General features: G+C 31.9%; 1 protein-coding gene across 1 annotated transcript; it reads right to left on the minus strand.

Annotated features, from left to right (window-relative positions):
• Nucleotides 1-11,595: 11,595 nt before the first annotated feature.
• Nucleotides 11,596-14,416, minus strand: LOC102621266 (trimethyltridecatetraene synthase-like). The gene is made up of 2 exons (XM_052444748.1): nucleotides 13,282-14,416; nucleotides 11,596-12,466 (listed from the first exon to the last, which is right to left on the minus strand). Exons 1-2 carry the CDS (start codon nucleotides 14,194-14,196, stop codon nucleotides 11,831-11,833), a joined length of 1,551 nt encoding a protein of 516 aa, XP_052300708.1. The 5' UTR covers nucleotides 14,197-14,416; the 3' UTR covers nucleotides 11,596-11,830.
• Between the last annotated feature and the right edge of the window lie 2,355 nt (nucleotides 14,417-16,771).

A 16,771-nucleotide genomic window follows, 5' to 3' on the forward strand; every position in this document is an offset into this window, starting at 1 on the left:
GAATATATATTTACCTGTAGGAGCAGTCCATAGAATGTCTATTTGCCTGTAAGTGCATTCGGCAGAATGTATATTTGCTCGTAGATTCATTCAGTAAAATGTATATTTGCCCGTAGATTTGGTAGAATGTGTATTTTCCTGTAGGCACATTCTATAAAATGTATATTTGCCTGTAGGCACATTCTATATAATATATATTTTCTTGTAAGCGCAATTGATAAAATATATATATACCCGTATGTGCATTCCATAAAATGCTTATTAGTTCATATGCACTTACTTAGAAATATTTTCTAAGTGTCTAGGTCATTTTTTAAGAGGAATGACCTAGGTCGTTCTTTGTAAAGAATAGACGTAGGTCATTCTTTGTAAAGAATAGAACTAGATCTTTTTTTGTTGAACCATGGCTTTAGCGCTTTGTTGAAGACTTGTCCTTTAGGCGTTTTACTTAGAAATATTTTAAATGTTGCAATCATTCTTTATAAGGAATAGACTTAGATCGTTCTATATAAAAAGTAGACCTAGGTCATTCATTGTGAATAATGAACTTAAGTTATTCTTTGAAAAATTGCGTTGTTAGCACTTTGTTGAAGACTCGCTTGTTGGACATTTTATTTAGAAATATTTCCAAGTTTCTAAGCCAGTCTTTGTAATGAATAGACCTAGATCATTCTTTATAAAAAGTAGATTTAGGTCATTATTTGTAAAGAATGGACCTAAGTCATTCTTTGAAGAATCAAGCCTTTGGCGCTTTATCGAAGACTCTACCTTTGGGAGTTTTATTTGTTTTATTTAGAAATATTTTCTAAGTTCCTAGGTTCTTCTTTGTATAGAATGAAAATAGGTTGTTCTTTGTAAAAAGTGGACCTAAGTCATTCTTTGTAAAGAACAGGCCTAGATCTTTCTTTGTAAAGAATAAACCTAGATCTTTCTTTGATGAATCACGCTTTGAAGGTTTTGTCATATCTTGCATTTAGACACTTGGAACTTTAAGTACTTAGGTTGTTTTGATAGAGAATGGGCCTAAGTTATTTCGTGTAAAATATTTTTATTTGGGCATGGGTTTAGGCCATTCGTAATTTGGTCTAATAGAGGCTCCCAAGTCTTACTTTTCAATTTGAAGAAGTGAGACTTTTTTCTTTAGTATTTTTTATTAGGCAATTCTTGGGCCTTTCTTATTATGAATTGAGTTTCAGAATTTGAAATTTCTCTAGAGCACTTATCCCATTAGAATTGGTCTATAACCAATCTCACATACTTCATTCCATACTTTATAGATATCTAGAATCTATCTTAATTTCACAATTATTGAAAATCATAAAGATAAGAAGTTTGTAAAAGTACCTTTTTAAAAGGGACACTACTTTGCAGATTGTATGTGAGAATTTTATGAGAGTTCTTTGGTGAGCTACTGTCGAGGCTTTTTAAGTGCTCAACGATTTAAGAAGTAACGTCAAATCATTTCACTAAATGTCATCCTTTGAAACTAAATTGCTTCAAAAATAAACAAGTTTATAGAAAATAACCCTAGTCAATTTTTATAAATGCTTGCCCTTAGGCATTTTAGTTGAGATTCACCGGAGCTTCAATTATCACTCACTGTTAGGAATTTTAGTCAACATCTGCCTTTAAGAGCTATAGTCAACCATTACTCTTAAGCTTTTTGATATTAGCTTAAGATGTATTAGCCAACATTCACTATAAGGCGTTTTATTCAAAACATGCCTTTAGGTGTTTTAGACAATCATTTGACTCTTATTGTTTCACTTAGAATATTTTCTAAACACCAATTGCACCCATGTTTTTTTATCATAATTCATTCGTAGGTGGTTCTCCTCAGAAGATTTTACTATGAATTAGACTTAATTCATTCTTTACAAGAATGGACTTAAGTGTTTTCTATCATAATCAGCTCGTGGGCTCTTTCTTTAGAAAATTAATTCTAAGTATTTGGACCTAGGTCATTCTTGAAAGGATCTTGGTCTTGTTATCATAATTCGCCCGTGGGTTGTTTCATAAAGCTTCACGCGTAGGCGCTTTCCTTAGAAGATTTTTCTAAGAATTGGAATAGACCTAGGTCTTTTTATTATGTTTCGTCCACGGGTGATTTCATAGAACTTCACCCGTAGGCATTCTACCTTGAAGATTTTTCTAAGCATTAGACAGAATGGACCTAGGTCTTTCTATTATACTTCATGTATGAGTGGTTTTGTAGAACTTCACCCATAGGTATTCTTCTTAGAATGATTTTTCTAAAAATTCGACCTAAGTCTTTTTATTATAATTCGCCTGTGGGTAGTTTCATAGAAATTTGCCACAAGTTTTCTCCTTAGAAGATTTTTCTAAGAATTGCACCTAGGTCATTTTTTATAAAGCTACACTCTCGTCGTTTTGTCAAACACTCTCCTTTTTAGGCGTTTTACTTAGAAATTTCTTCTAAGTACCTAGGCCGCTCTTGTAAGATTTGACCTAGGTCATTTTTTTTTATTAAAGTTACGCCCTTAGCGTTTTGTTGAAGACTAGCCTTTTGAACGTTTTACTTAGAAATTTCTTCTATGTACCTAGATCACTATAGTAAGAATTGACCTAGATCGTTTTTATTGTAAAGCTACCCCCTCGGCATTTTGTCAAAGACTTGTCCAAATGACATTTTACTCAAAAATTTATTCTAAGCACCTAGGTCTTTATAGTAAGGATTGACCTAGATCTCTTTTTTTTTTTTTTTAAGTTAAGCCCTCAGTGTTTTGTTGAAAACTCACGTTTTGGCGTTTTACTTAGAAATGTTTTCTGGGTACCTAGGTCACTCTTGTAATGAATGGACCTAGGTCATTTTTTTATCTTCCTTAGCATTTGTCGAAGACTCACTTAGGTCATTCATGTATTATAAATCACGCCTTGGCGCTTTGTAGTTGACTTACCATCTAGCATCTCACTTAGAATACTTTCTAAGTTGTTAGGTTAACTTTGTAATGAATGTACCTAGGTAATTCATGTATAATGAATTATGCCTTGGCGTTTAATCTAAGGATCGAGGTTACTTTTTTGAAAATGGACCTAGGCCATTCATGTATTATTAATTATGCCTTGGTGTTTTGTCATCGACTCGCCGTTTGGCGAATCACTTAAAATATTGTTTAAACTCCTGGGTCACTTTTGTAATGAATGGACCAAGGTCATTCATGTATTGTGAATTACCCCTTGACATTTTTTCGATGACCTACCATTTGTGCATGTTATGATAAATTTCTTCTAAGGATTTAGGTCACTTCTGTGACAATGGACCTATGTCATTCATGTATCGCGAATTACTCCTTGGTGTTTTGTCGACGACTCGCTATTTGGGCATTTTAATTAGACATTTCTTCTAAGGACCTAAGTCACTTTTGTGAAGATGGACCTAGGTTATTCATTTATTGTGAATTATGCCTTGGTGTTTTGTCCACAGTTTCACATTTAGGTATTTTACTTAGAAATTTCTTCTAAGGACCTAGGTCTTTCTGTGTAAATGGACCTAGGTCATTCATATATAATGAATTAAGCCTTGGCATTTTGTCCACGACTCACCATTTAGGTGGTTCAATGAGACATGCTCATACGCACTTTATCAAGACATTCTTTTTGGTTAATGAAGCCATTTGTTGGCAACCAGTAGAACAAGTAAAGATCAAAATTAATTGTAAATCTTTTTATAGTTTATGGCCAACCTCTCCTTTTGTCGTTGGAGTTAGATTACTTGACTAAACTTTTCATGTTCTGTAAAAAGATTTGAGTTTTACTATCGGGGTGCAAATACAATGCAACTATTGATCTATTGCCTAACTTAACCCATAATCTTTTTCATTAGAAATGGATCTCTTTATCTGTTAAACTTCTATCATTAGCCACAAGGTCATGGTAGTTGTAATTATCATGCACGCCCAGGATAAACCACTTTGGCTTTTTATTCAAGTTCTCACAGACCGTGCCAACTATTGATGCAAAGTTTTGCTCAATGTACAGTGATTGATTTGTGTTTTGGACTTTCTTTTGAATCAAGTTTTGTGCCTTATTTCTTCTCAAAACAAATGTCTCAAATCACGTGTCTCCATGTGGTTAATTGTTCTGCAAAAAGAAGCAATTTTCAAAGGGGGGTCGGCGTGTCGGCAATAACCCTTGATACTCAAGTCAGTTATTTTTACTCAACTTTTAGAGAGAAAAAGTCTAGAGTGAGGTGGGCAGTGTTTTTATACTTATTTTATGCCCCTTTTTTTTCTTACCTTCAAATAAAAGGTTTTGTCCTTTATATAGCCTCTTAGAGTCAATTGAAAAGGTTATATGGGACTTTTCTTGGATGAAGACACATATTATGTAGAATGCTTATTAACCCATATACTCTTACTTAAAAATATTTATAAGTGTCTAGGTCATTCTTTGTAAGGAATGACCTAGGTTCTTCTTTGTAAAGAATAGATGTACATCATTCTTTGCACAGAATGGACCTAGGTCTTTCTTTTTTTAATCATTCCTTTAGCGTCTTGTCAAAGACTTGCCCTTTAGGCGTTTTACTTAGAAATATTTTCTAAGTGGTTAGGTCATTCTTTGTAGGGAATGAACATAGGATGTTCTTTAATATTTTCTAAGTAGTTAGGTCATTCTTTGTAAGGAATGAATCTAGGTTGTTCTTTATAAAAAGTGGACCTAGGTCATTCATTGTGAAGAATGGACTTAGGTCATTCTTTTAGGAATTATGCTATAGGTGCTTTCTTGAAAACTCGCACTTTGGGCATTTTACTTAGAAATATCCCCAAGTTCTTAGCTTAATTCCCTACAAAGAATGACATAGGTCATTCTTTGAAGAATCAAAGCTTTGGTTCTTTATCGAAGACTTGCTCTTTAGGCGTTTTACTTAGAAATATTTTTTAAGTTACTAAGTCATTCTTTAAGGAATGGACCTACGTCAATCTTTGTAAGAATAGACCTAGGCCACTCTTTGTACTTTGAATTCTAAGTACTTATGCTATTTGATCTAACGAGCCTTGTGTGGCATGTGATGTGTAATTGATTAACTTGGTATTTTGATGCAATTTACTAATTTCAAAACATGGTTAAATAACATATAATATTTTATTTATCATTTATCATTATATTAAATAGTAATTTAAATTAATATTATTCTAATTCATTCATATATCGTATTTACTTCACAATACAAGACAAGACTCTACTGAATATAATTTAATCCAATTCCTTATTATCAAATCTAAATTAAATTCAATCTGATATACCCAAAAGTTCATAATGGCACTAAATTTTACCATCTCTAAACACTCGTAATTGATAGCAAATAGCGGTAGACGGAGACCCGCCATTATTGCCTCCATAGAGGCTGCATATTGGTAGGTCACTTCCTATAAGTAAAAAAATCACCCTGACTCCACTCTAGTTTAGTCCAAACACCCATCATATACATACACCATAAGGACGAAAGTCAAGGGCGGCGAGCTTATTCGAGAAAGTAGATTAACTATGTAATAATTATATTTATTAATATAAGGAAAAAGGATAGTACATAACATCTCACTTATTTAAAAAAATAATCATAAAGATCTTAAGTTTTGAATAAGTGACATCAAAACCTCTTTCTATTATTTTTTATCGTTAATTTGAATGAAAATATTAAATTTACTGTTATATCTTTATGATACACTTACTTTATTTCCATTCGGAATTTTAAATTGAATAAATAAATAGGGAAATTATCATTTGTATACCCTTAGTTTACTCCATTATAAAAAATACTACAATACTTTGAGGGTGTATCAATCGTCCACCCTAAGTTGACAAAATGTATCAGCTGACCACCAAACCGTTAGTTGCCGTTTAAGTATGATGATGTCAGAAGGGTAATTTAGCCTTTTCATATGATACAAGTGATAATTTAAGGGTATACAAGTGATAAAAAAAAATTTAAGGGTATACAAGTGATAATTTTCAAGGGTAAAATCGTCAATTCACTATAATTCTGTTAACTTTCAAACGACAACTAACGGTTTGGTGGTCAGCTGATACATTTTGTCAATTAAGGGTGGACGATTGATACACCCTCAAAGTGTTGTAGTATTTTTGATAACAGAGTAAATATATGGTATACGAATGATAATTCCCCAAATAAATATTTAGAAAATTTGATTCAATACAGTAAAATTGATTTACACAGTAATTTTTGGAGTGGCAAATATTTTATATCAAAATAATTGTGAAGGAAAGTGAAAGTTATGATCTACTTCAACTTTTTTTTTTTTCCTTTAATTTTTTGCCACTGCCACCAGATTCTTAACGTCAAACCTAACTTACTTTTCACACAAAAATCAATCAAAACATGCAAAATCAGAGGATAATATTGATTAAAAAAATAAAGAAAAAACCTACAAACATTTAAAGCCCTCAAAATATGTTAAAAATAAATTAAAGAGAAAGTTCATTCTTTCATACCTTTCGTCACTAGGCAAACAACTGTGGATTACTGTTTTTTCAAACTTCAATATTACACTGGTCAAGGTAAAATCCTCCTCAGACTGATTTAGTTCGGTAACGGGAGAAAAGATTTAATAAGATGGTGCTTTTATTTATTTATTTTTTATTTTTTTGTTCAAAGTGTGGAGGAGAAGATGAAGGGTAAAAGAATACGAAAGGTGCGTGTGGTGAATAATTTTTTGGCAAATTAAGTTATGACCTACGACATTGATTGGATACATTGTGCCAACTCCTGTTAGTATTTTTGAAATTCTAGGTTAACACAAAATAAAAGTATTGGAATACCCTTTTTTTTTTCATCCAAACTAATCATAAAAAGTAACGGTATTGAAAGCTTTAGAGTTTCCATGACAACTACCTCAAACTATGGGAGTATAATTGTCTTTTTCCCTTAATCTAAAAAAAATATCTTTTGTTTTTCTCTTTTATAAATATTTAAAAACTAATAAATTGACTTTTATGTTCTTTACATTTGTATTTACATGTTAGGTTCATTTTCAACTTTGTTTCTAGGGACTTGGTAGAATGATTTTTAAGCTGCTTACATTGATTGGACAAATCTTAGGGAGATACTGGGCTAAGAAAACTAACGGAGAGTGTCAAAAATAATTTTGAGAAGTTCAAAGATGATTTTGGTGTTTGATTGAAAAAAAAAATGATCAAAACACCATATCTTACAGTAGATTTTGAAAAATAAAAAAGAAGTAACTTTTTATAATTAAATTTCGAGAACCAATTTTATTGTTTAATGCAATTCCACATATATATCCTCACGCTTATTACATAAACCCAAAGCAATCGTATTCAATCTGAATATAAATAAGAAAAATTAAGGAGAATCAATTGACTTTTTATGATTTTTTAGATAAGAAAATAAAAGAAATAAACTTAATACCATACAAATACTCTTTTTAAGTTATCAATTATTATATATACATAATAAAATAATTATATATATACATAAATGAAAACTAAAATTAGAATAAACTATATGTATTTAATCAAAATCTAAAATCTTCGGACGGTCCAGCTTGAACCCATGTGCTCTGGACTGTGCTTGTTAGTCGATTTTGGATTAAGAGAATTAGAGAATTATACTGTCTTAAAAATAAATTTACAACTTTTTCACCAGTTTAATTTAAACAATTGTTCAGTGTTGACAGCAGCCACATAATACAGTAACGAAGACTTTATGGAGAAAGGCACGATTCATGAATATGCATGGCAGTCTAGATTAATAAATTGAAGTTGCATAAAATTTAAGTTGATAACTTACACGAGTATCTTAAGTAAGTGTAAATGGTGGGTCAATGTCAAGTTTTGTATTCATTAAGAAGATGATTAGCTTAACAATATAAAATTACTGAATATTGATTAGATAACACAAATCAAATTTCTAAAGGTTGGTTAAGCCTCAGTATCACATAAACAGTGAGAAGTTTGACCGGTCGGGTTCATGCGTTAAGTTTTACTTATTACATCATAATGCACCTTTAGATGGCTTGCGTTAGTTAAAAGAGTAAAAATGACACTTAAATTCCTTTTAGGATTAGTTTTATTATTTTAGTCCTTCATAGATTTTTAATACCCCATTTTATTCTTGGTGTTCGAACAACAAAGAAAAACACACTGTTGAAGGATAATTGTTACGTTTTCATGCACAAGTATTTGTCAGAAAACGTCAGTAAATCATTATTACTTCATTTTATCTGCTAAAAGATCATATTTAACCTTCAATAATGTGATTTTCTTTCTTTTTCTTTTTCTTTTTTTATCTTGTTTTAAAATTTTATGGGAGACTAAAATGATGAAAGTAAATACTAAGAAGGACTAAAATGATCACTTTCCCTTAATTAAATTAACATTGCATCTTTATTACATTTGCATTTGGTCTCACAATAATTTTAACTTTAGCGTAAAATTGTAAGTATGAATACTAGAATTTATTAAATATTGTTAGAAATGTTTAATGAGCGACACATACTACAATTTTAAACGGCCGATGTTTATAAAATAATCGAAAAAAGAAAACTCCACGGTGCTGCTGCAAGTCAGCGCCAGCCAATTCTTACTGCAGGTAAAGTATTTTAGTCCTTTTTTTAAAGAAAAATGCTTTGTGTAGAGAAACACGAGAGAAAGACGAGATAAATAATGAAGAAAGGGGTAGAGAGAGAGAGCAAAATTCTCTCGTGTTTCTCTCTCTCTAGCACTACTCTTTTTTAAAATCAAAATAAAGTACTTTTGTTAGAAAAAATAGAGCAAAATTAGTAAATCTATCATAATAGAAAAAATCATCATTATCTTCTTTGTATCTCGTTGTATCACTTTTTTTTAATTATCTATTTTTTTGTTTTTTTAAAAGATCAAAAGATTATAGGGTATGATTGTAATTAAAAGAAAATATTAGGTCAAAGTTATAAGTAAGCAAAATATGGGGTTACTCGTGACGGTGATAAAAAAATTGGACAATGATGGATGGACCCAGAAGATTTAAGGTCAATGAGCGTGAATTGAAATAAAGTGGTGGTTGAGGCTTGTTTTGATTTTGGGGAATGAAGTGGTGGATGGCGGCGGGAATTGGCTAGAAAGAAAGGGTTGATAATGGTGAATGGAACAGTAATGGTGGCTTGCAAATCGTGATGGGAGGCAACTAATTGAGTGGCTGCATTTACGGTGGTTTAACGGCTATTTAGGTGGTGTTATGCTAGTTGGTGGCTGATCGATAGTGTTTGATAGCCAGCATTTGGTCAGCAAATTGTGGGCGTTCAAATGGTGGAGAGGATTAACAAAAAAAGGTAAGGTGCGGTTGTGTATGGCAGCTGTGATAATGGCATCAGGTTGTTTTTTTTTTTTTAGAAGTTAATGGAATTATAATGGAGGAAGGATTAGTGAATAGAGGGTGGTTGGTAATTAGGAAAGCTCTGCTTGGCACAGACTATAGAAAAGACTCTGATACCACTTGACGCAGTGTGGAAGCGATATTAGATGTCGTTCTAGCGTACGTTCTTGAAACTCAAGAAAGAATAGCTCTCAAAGAGAGCAAACATCAAATTAAACCCAAAGGGATAATTTGAAATATTATTATGAGAAGCTTCAAGGTATTACAATAAATTATGAATAACAAACCTATATTTACTAAGAGCATTAACAAAAAGCTCTTTGAATGGGATTTTAATTATCACTTGAAGAGCCACATAAGTAAAAAAATTTCCAAAAAGCTCTTCAAATTAATTTTTTCAAATGAGGTTGTCCTTCTCCCTCTTCAACGTTAAAGAGAAAGAATGACAATCTCATTTGAAGAATCTCATTTAGAGAGCCTTTTAGAGTTGTCAATTTAATATTTTATTATTTTTTATTTTCTTATTCTTGAAGAGAGAGATGTGTTATAATTATCATTTTAGTAAGAAAAAAAGTTTGACTAAAATAGTATAAATGTATTTTTATTTGAAGAGTCTTTTGGAAGATAACTAATTTTTTAACTCTTTTATTTGTCACGTAGGTAAGTAAATAAATATTTGAAAAATTAGATTAGAAGATTCTTTTGGTAATGCTTTAATATCTAACATATCCTAATCCTTCTCAAATTAGAGAAATAATATAAAATCCTAATTATAGTATAATTACAATTATGATTCAAATAAGTATAATAAAATAAGATAAAATATAACAAAATACTAAAAACTAAATTGATTCCAAACCTAGAATTCCTATTTTATTCTACCCTATATGTTTCCTACATGGATTGTTAAATTAATATGAATTTGCTGTAACCTGAAATTGTGACCCAAACGAATTTCGAAACCAAACTGTAATTGTACCCGAAATTACAAACCTAACCTGAAGGGTAATATGAAACCCAACCAGATTGAACTGAACCAAAATAACTTTTAAACCCATTTAGATTGAATTCTTAATTAAATCCAAATATCCTGCGACCTAAAGCCAAACACAAAGTACCCACGCCTACTTTCTTTGGTGAGGCTTCATATCACGGGATTGTGTGACGCATTTCAATTTTAAGCTTTTGGGAAGAGCAATACATATTGTCATATTTGTTTTCTAATGATTTGTTAATTGCCATGTTGATGTGAGATTAAGTTGGTGTGTTGATCATCTGTTCCCTATTGGTATGTAGTAACTCGTGTGGCTGCACGCGCTTCATGTGTTGTGACTGTTTCAATTCCGCAGTGGTGGGCATCGTATCTTAACATGATGCAGCGAACTCAATATTTCTCGCAATCTGAAGTATTTATTCTTACACTTGTCGGTGAATTGTTAAATTATGATATACAAATAGATTATGATCCACTCCTTATTTTCTCTTTCTTTACTTTCGCTTTCCTTTCTAGTAGAGAAAAATTAGTTTGACTGTAAATAAATTAAAAAAATAAATATAAAATTTAATCTTAATCACTCATAAAATAAGAAAAAGTAAGGGAAAAAATACAAAAAAGAGAGATGATCCTTATCCCATACAAAATATTGTAGCAGCTTTAAATGGCGTTATTGGTAAGGGAAGCTTAAATTTAAAGCTCATCTGTCGACGATAATTGTGTGATCACTGCACTGATTTGGGGATAAAAGATCAAATAAAAACAAAAATAAGGTAAGATGTATGATAGAATTTTTTTTTTTTTTAATTGTAAATCGGAAAATTTTGATCAAATTCTGAGAGCCGGTGGACTTTTCAAAATATTTGCTAACATTTCCATATGCTTTATGCTTAAACGAGAATGCTATTGATAAAATAAATTAAATTCTCATTTTCCTTAAAAAAATTTAAAGAAAATCTTTCACCAAATCACAAAGTAGTAAAAATTAAAGAATTTTAGTGAATATAAAGTATGAATTTAAACGAGCACTAGCTTTAATTATTAGAGTATTAAAATGAAATTATATGTCATCTATTGAACTATTATTTTGGGCTGGAGTTTTATCTTAATGAACCATTTCCATAGATTTTAAAACCTGTCCTTATTACGTACATATTAATCTTTAACTAAAAGAGATAGTGAAATTAGAAAATAGATAGTCTGTTAGTATCAAAATCCGAGTTTGTTCAAACATTTAGGTACAGTAAAATAAGAAAAAAGTAGTCTTATTCAAATAATCATACATTCAAGATATTACATGAAAATAACTAGTTTATTAATCAAAATTTTTATTTATTACAAATAAACACATACTTCAAAGAGCAATCCCGAATACAATTTATTGACTACTTTAGTTAATGCTTCCATTCCTAAAGACCATCATTATAGATTTAAACACGAAGAACTTTACCCAGTAGCTGCGTTTATTTAAATGAACAAGAAGCCTACTCACATAAGTAAAGATGAAGAGGAAGCCGAGGTTTACTAGGGACAACAACAAGTGGGACTTTTCTAGACATTGTGAGTCCAAATCTGTCCTCCATATTCAAGTCCTCATTCTTCATATCACCTGGTAATTTCCATTCAAAACCATGCAAAAGATTTGCCAAAGTTGACTGAACAACCTTAAGCCCTAGACCATAACCAATGCACATCCTCCTCCCAGATCCAAATGGTAGCAATTGAAAATCATGGCCTTTAACATCAATCTCTTTACCGATGAATCTCTCCGGCCTAAATTCATTAGGCTTTTCCCATATGGTCGGATCTCTCCCTATTGCCCATACATTAACCATCACTCGAGTGTTTTTAAGAATGTCATAGCCAGCAACTTTGCAATCTTCTCTAGCAACTCGAGGAGCAAGCAATGGTGCCACAGGGTGGAGACGCATTGTTTCTTTAACAATTGCTTGTAAGTATGGAAGGCTAACAATGTCTTTCTCTTCTACCCATCTATCTCTCCCAATTGCTCTATCTAGTTCTTCAGTCGCCTTTTGTATAGTTTCTGGACTTTTCAAGAGCTCTGACATTGCCCATTCAACGTTGATTGCCGATGTGTCAGTTCCAGCAGTTAAAAGATCCTACAAATAAAAAAGAAAGGGGGGCGATTATGACGATACAGATTTTCAATACAGGAGAAACCTTGATAGCTGCGTTACTTTGTGATGTTTAATTACGTTGTGGGACAACTATTGCTTCAATCATTTAAAAACTAAATTCCTTTCTATTTTGTTGTACATATCAATTTACTACATTAATTTCTGTTAATCCCGAGAGAGATTGGCATATTTTAATTTATCCCTAAATTATTGAAAATATCGATGTAACTCTCTTTTATCAGTATGCGAGGATGATATTCTTCCTCGAACTTTTTACCTTCTTAATGGTAAATCATGGGAAGGGTTATAATTTTCAATAGATTTAGAAAATAAATTGAAGTACGTCATATTTGAAAACTACAATTCATTTCTTTTTTAAAAAAAAATACATGAACTAAAATTCAAATCTATATTATTACTATTTTTTAGAGTTTTCACTAGTAGAACCTGTTGTGCGCGGAATGCGGAATCAAGCACACTAAATAATTACAAAAAAATAAAAGACACAATTATTTAACGTAGTTTGATAATTAAACTTACATCCACGGAGTAAAAAAAAAAAAAAATTACAAAAATTCTTCATTTTTGAAAGAAATCATGCATGCGGTCCCAACTCCTCTATTAGTCAATTTTGCATGTGGCTCCATTAATTTGCCAATCAATGGTCAAGAAAAGCATGCGGGTTCAATGCACTTAAATAAATCCAACATGTGAGCCCCTTTAACTTTTGACTTTTCAACAGAACCAATGAAATTGTCTAAAGCAAAGAAAAGATTAGAATAGAACATTAAATTTACCTGGATTAGTGCCTTAATGTGTTCTCTTTCAAGCTTAACTTCAAGAGAAGGATCATCCGCAAGATGCAAAAGAACATCAACCATATCATGAACCCCATAATCCTTAATCGATTTTCTCCTAGCATAGTGCTCATCCAAAATATCCTCATAAAATTTATCAAGCTTCTTGCTCACATCCTTCATTCTCTTAACATGCCCTTGTAAATCGAAAGAAGCAAGCCATGGAATTGAGTCCCCAATATCTAAAATACCATTAAGCAAGAACAGTTCTTCAAGCATTTCCGTGAAGTCTTTTGGAGTCACAGTATTTTTTTCAGCTTTGTCCGTATACCTTTTCCCCAACACCATCCGACAAATCGAAGTGTGATTGAGTGTGTAGAGATGATCTTTCAAATGAACATACGTGGAAACTGATTTGAACAACTCAAAGAGAAAAGCGTTTCTTTCTTCTACCCTCATGTACTCAAACTGATCCAAGCGTTTTGTACCGAGAAGTTCCATTAAGCAGATTTTACGAGCCTGGCGCCAATATGGGCCATAGGGCGCAGTGGCCATGCCAGAATAATTGTAAGTTGTGTACTTCCCAGCAAGAAGAGCTGGCCTTGAAGCAAAACTAATGTCATGAGTCTTGAGCAAGAGCTCAGCTACTTCTACTGATGAGCCTACAACAACTGAGGAGAGGCCGAATTTGAGGTGCATAAGGGGGCCGTATTTCTGGGAGAGAGAGTGGATGGAGACGTGAGGAAGAGGGCCGATAAGGTTGAGGTTTCCGATGAAGGGCCACGGCTTTGGACCGGGTGGCAAGTTTACTTTACGTGAAAATCGGCGGCGAAATAAGAAGAGGACGATGGGGAGAAAGAAAAGAATTGAATAAAAAATAGCTGAGTTTGAAGGGCTAGTTATAGGATCTTCCATTATTTTTGGATGGTTTGTAGATTTGACGCTGAGGATTGGATTGATATTGTGCGTCTATGAAAGTGGAGGTGAAGGAGGCATTTATAATAGGAAGAGTAAAATGATCATGGAGATCACTGTTGTCATTGATGTTTATTTTTGCAATCATTTGTTATGTTCGTTTTCATCTATGAACTGACAAGCCAGCAACTTTTGTTTCCTTGTGAGTGCGAAGTCAAATAAATAAATAAATAAATAAGGAAAAGAAAATTTTACCTTAATTAAATCAATTGAATAATAGAGTGCTGATGTCTTTCATGGTTGCCTATATGCAAGATGAAGATTCTAAAGATCATTTGGTTTGTATTTCAAACCGGTGGAACGGTGCTCTTAATGACGTTGATGGCACCACTTTAAGCTCTCGTGAGGTTCTTTATCTTCTTTCTAAAGAATATGGAATATGAATAAATAAATTTCTTCAATTTCACTAGAGTAGATTGTTGAGTTAGTCTCCATAGATTTTTAGGTTGTACTATAATAATATGTATCTAAATTCTAAATAGATTTTAAATTATAGCATATATGTACATTATAACAGCTTTAATAATAAATAAATAATTTAAGAGTATGTTTGGTCCCAATATCAAATAAGAGATTGGACAAATTCACGATTTGTCCACAATTGACTATTATTTAATAAAAAATGATAGAGTAGTTAAATTTTTTTATCAAAATACTCTCATGACTTGGTCTTATCCTTAGTAAAATTCATTGATATTTAATAAATTAAAAAATAAAAGTAACTAAATCCTATTCATACACTGGTACTAAAAGACAGGGCAACAAGATCTTTAAAAGTTCAATAAAGTTCAAATAAAAAAAGACCTTAATCCTTCTTTTTTATTATTTCATGTTGTATGTTGTTAGGCATTATCCTTACGAGACTTAAGGCTTTACTCTTTACTTCTCATAAGAGAATATGAGAATTCAAGATTTGCATTTGGGCCCTGTTGATGCAAATTTTTGTTCAATGTAAGTGATTGATTTGTGTTTCAAACTTTATTCTGAATTAAGTTTTGTGGCTTATTTTTTCTTTAAGGCAAGTGTCTCAAATGTGGTTACTTATTCTGCAAAAAGAAACAATATAATTGTAAAAGGGGGGCCGGCATGCCGGAATAATCCTCTGACACTTAAGTTAGTTCTTTTTACTCAACCTTTAGAAAGAGAAAATCTAGAGTGAGATAGACAGTGTTTTTATACTCCTTTTTTTCTTACCTCTAAATGAGGGTATTGTCCTTTATATAGGCATCTTAGAGTCAACTAGAGAGGTTATGTGGCACTTTTCTTGTGACAAATATTAATCAAAGCCTATGTATTGAGACACATATTCATATATGTCGACACTTATTTATGGCAAGTATTCTTGATACACTTGTCACGTTTTTGGGCCCTTGACCTTTAATGGGCTTGAGCTTGAATTCGGAATTTTTGTTAGTTCTTCACAAAAAGGATTAATTCTGCAATATTTTCCCATAAGCTCATTCCATAAAATGTTTGTTAGCCTCTATGCTTATTCCGTAGAATGTTTGTTGGGTCGTATGTGCATTCTATGCAATGTACATATTTTCCCATAGATGCATTGGTAGAATGTATATTTTTCTATAGGCGCATTTCGTAAAATGTGTATTTGCCCATAAGTCTATTCCTTAGATTGTGTATTTGCTCGTAGGCCTATTCTATACAATATTTATTGCCAATAGGCTTATTCCGTAGAATATATATTTACCTGTAGGAGCAGTCCATAGAATGTCTATTTGCCTGTAAGTGCATTCGGCAGAATGTATATTTGCTCGTAGATTCATTCAGTAAAATGTATATTTGCCCGTAGATTTGGTAGAATGTGTATTTTCCTGTAGGCACATTCTATAAAATGTATATTTGCCTGTAGGCACATTCTATATAATATATATTTTCTTGTAAGCGCAATTGATAAAATATATATATACCCGTATGTGCATTCCATAAAATGCTTATTAGTTCATATGCACTTACTTAGAAATATTTTCTAAGTGTCTAGGTCATTTTTTAAGAGGAATGACCTAGGTCGTTCTTTGTAAAGAATAGACGTAGGTCATTCTTTGTAAAGAATAGAACTAGATCTTTTTTTGTTGAACCATGGCTTTAGCGCTTTGTTGAAGACTTGTCCTTTAGGCGTTTTACTTAGAAATATTTTAAATGTTGCAATCATTCTTTATAAGGAATAGACTTAGATCGTTCTATATAAAAAGTAGACCTAGGTCATTCATTGTGAATAATGAACTTAAGTTATTCTTTGAAAAATTGCGTTGTTAGCACTTTGTTGAAGACTCGCTTGTTGGACATTTTATTTAGAAATATTTCCAAGTTTCTAAGCCAGTCTTTGTAATGAATAGACCTAGATCATTCTTTATAAAAAGTAGATTTAGGTCATTATTTGTAAAGAATGGACCTAAGTCATTCTTTGAAGAATCAAGCCTTTGGCGTTTTATCGAAGACTCTACCTTTGGGAGTTTTATTTGTTTTATTTAGAAATATTTTCTAAGTTCCTAGGTTCTTC

Source organism: Citrus sinensis, chromosome 7, assembly GCF_022201045.2.
Source record: "Citrus sinensis cultivar Valencia sweet orange chromosome 7, DVS_A1.0, whole genome shotgun sequence".
NCBI lineage: Eukaryota > Viridiplantae > Streptophyta > Magnoliopsida > Sapindales > Rutaceae > Citrus > Citrus sinensis.

What these genes read in the sequence shown, in the direction of transcription:
- LOC102621266 (XM_052444748.1), bottom strand. Translation starts at nt 14,196, where the DNA reads ATGGAAGATCCTATAACTAGCCCTTCAAACTCAGCTATTTTTTATTCA. An exon ending in ACATTAAGGCACTAATCCAG is followed by an intron (nt 12,467 to 13,281) that starts GTAAATTTAATG and finishes TTTTATTTGTAG; the next exon opens with GATCTTTTAACTGCTGGAAC.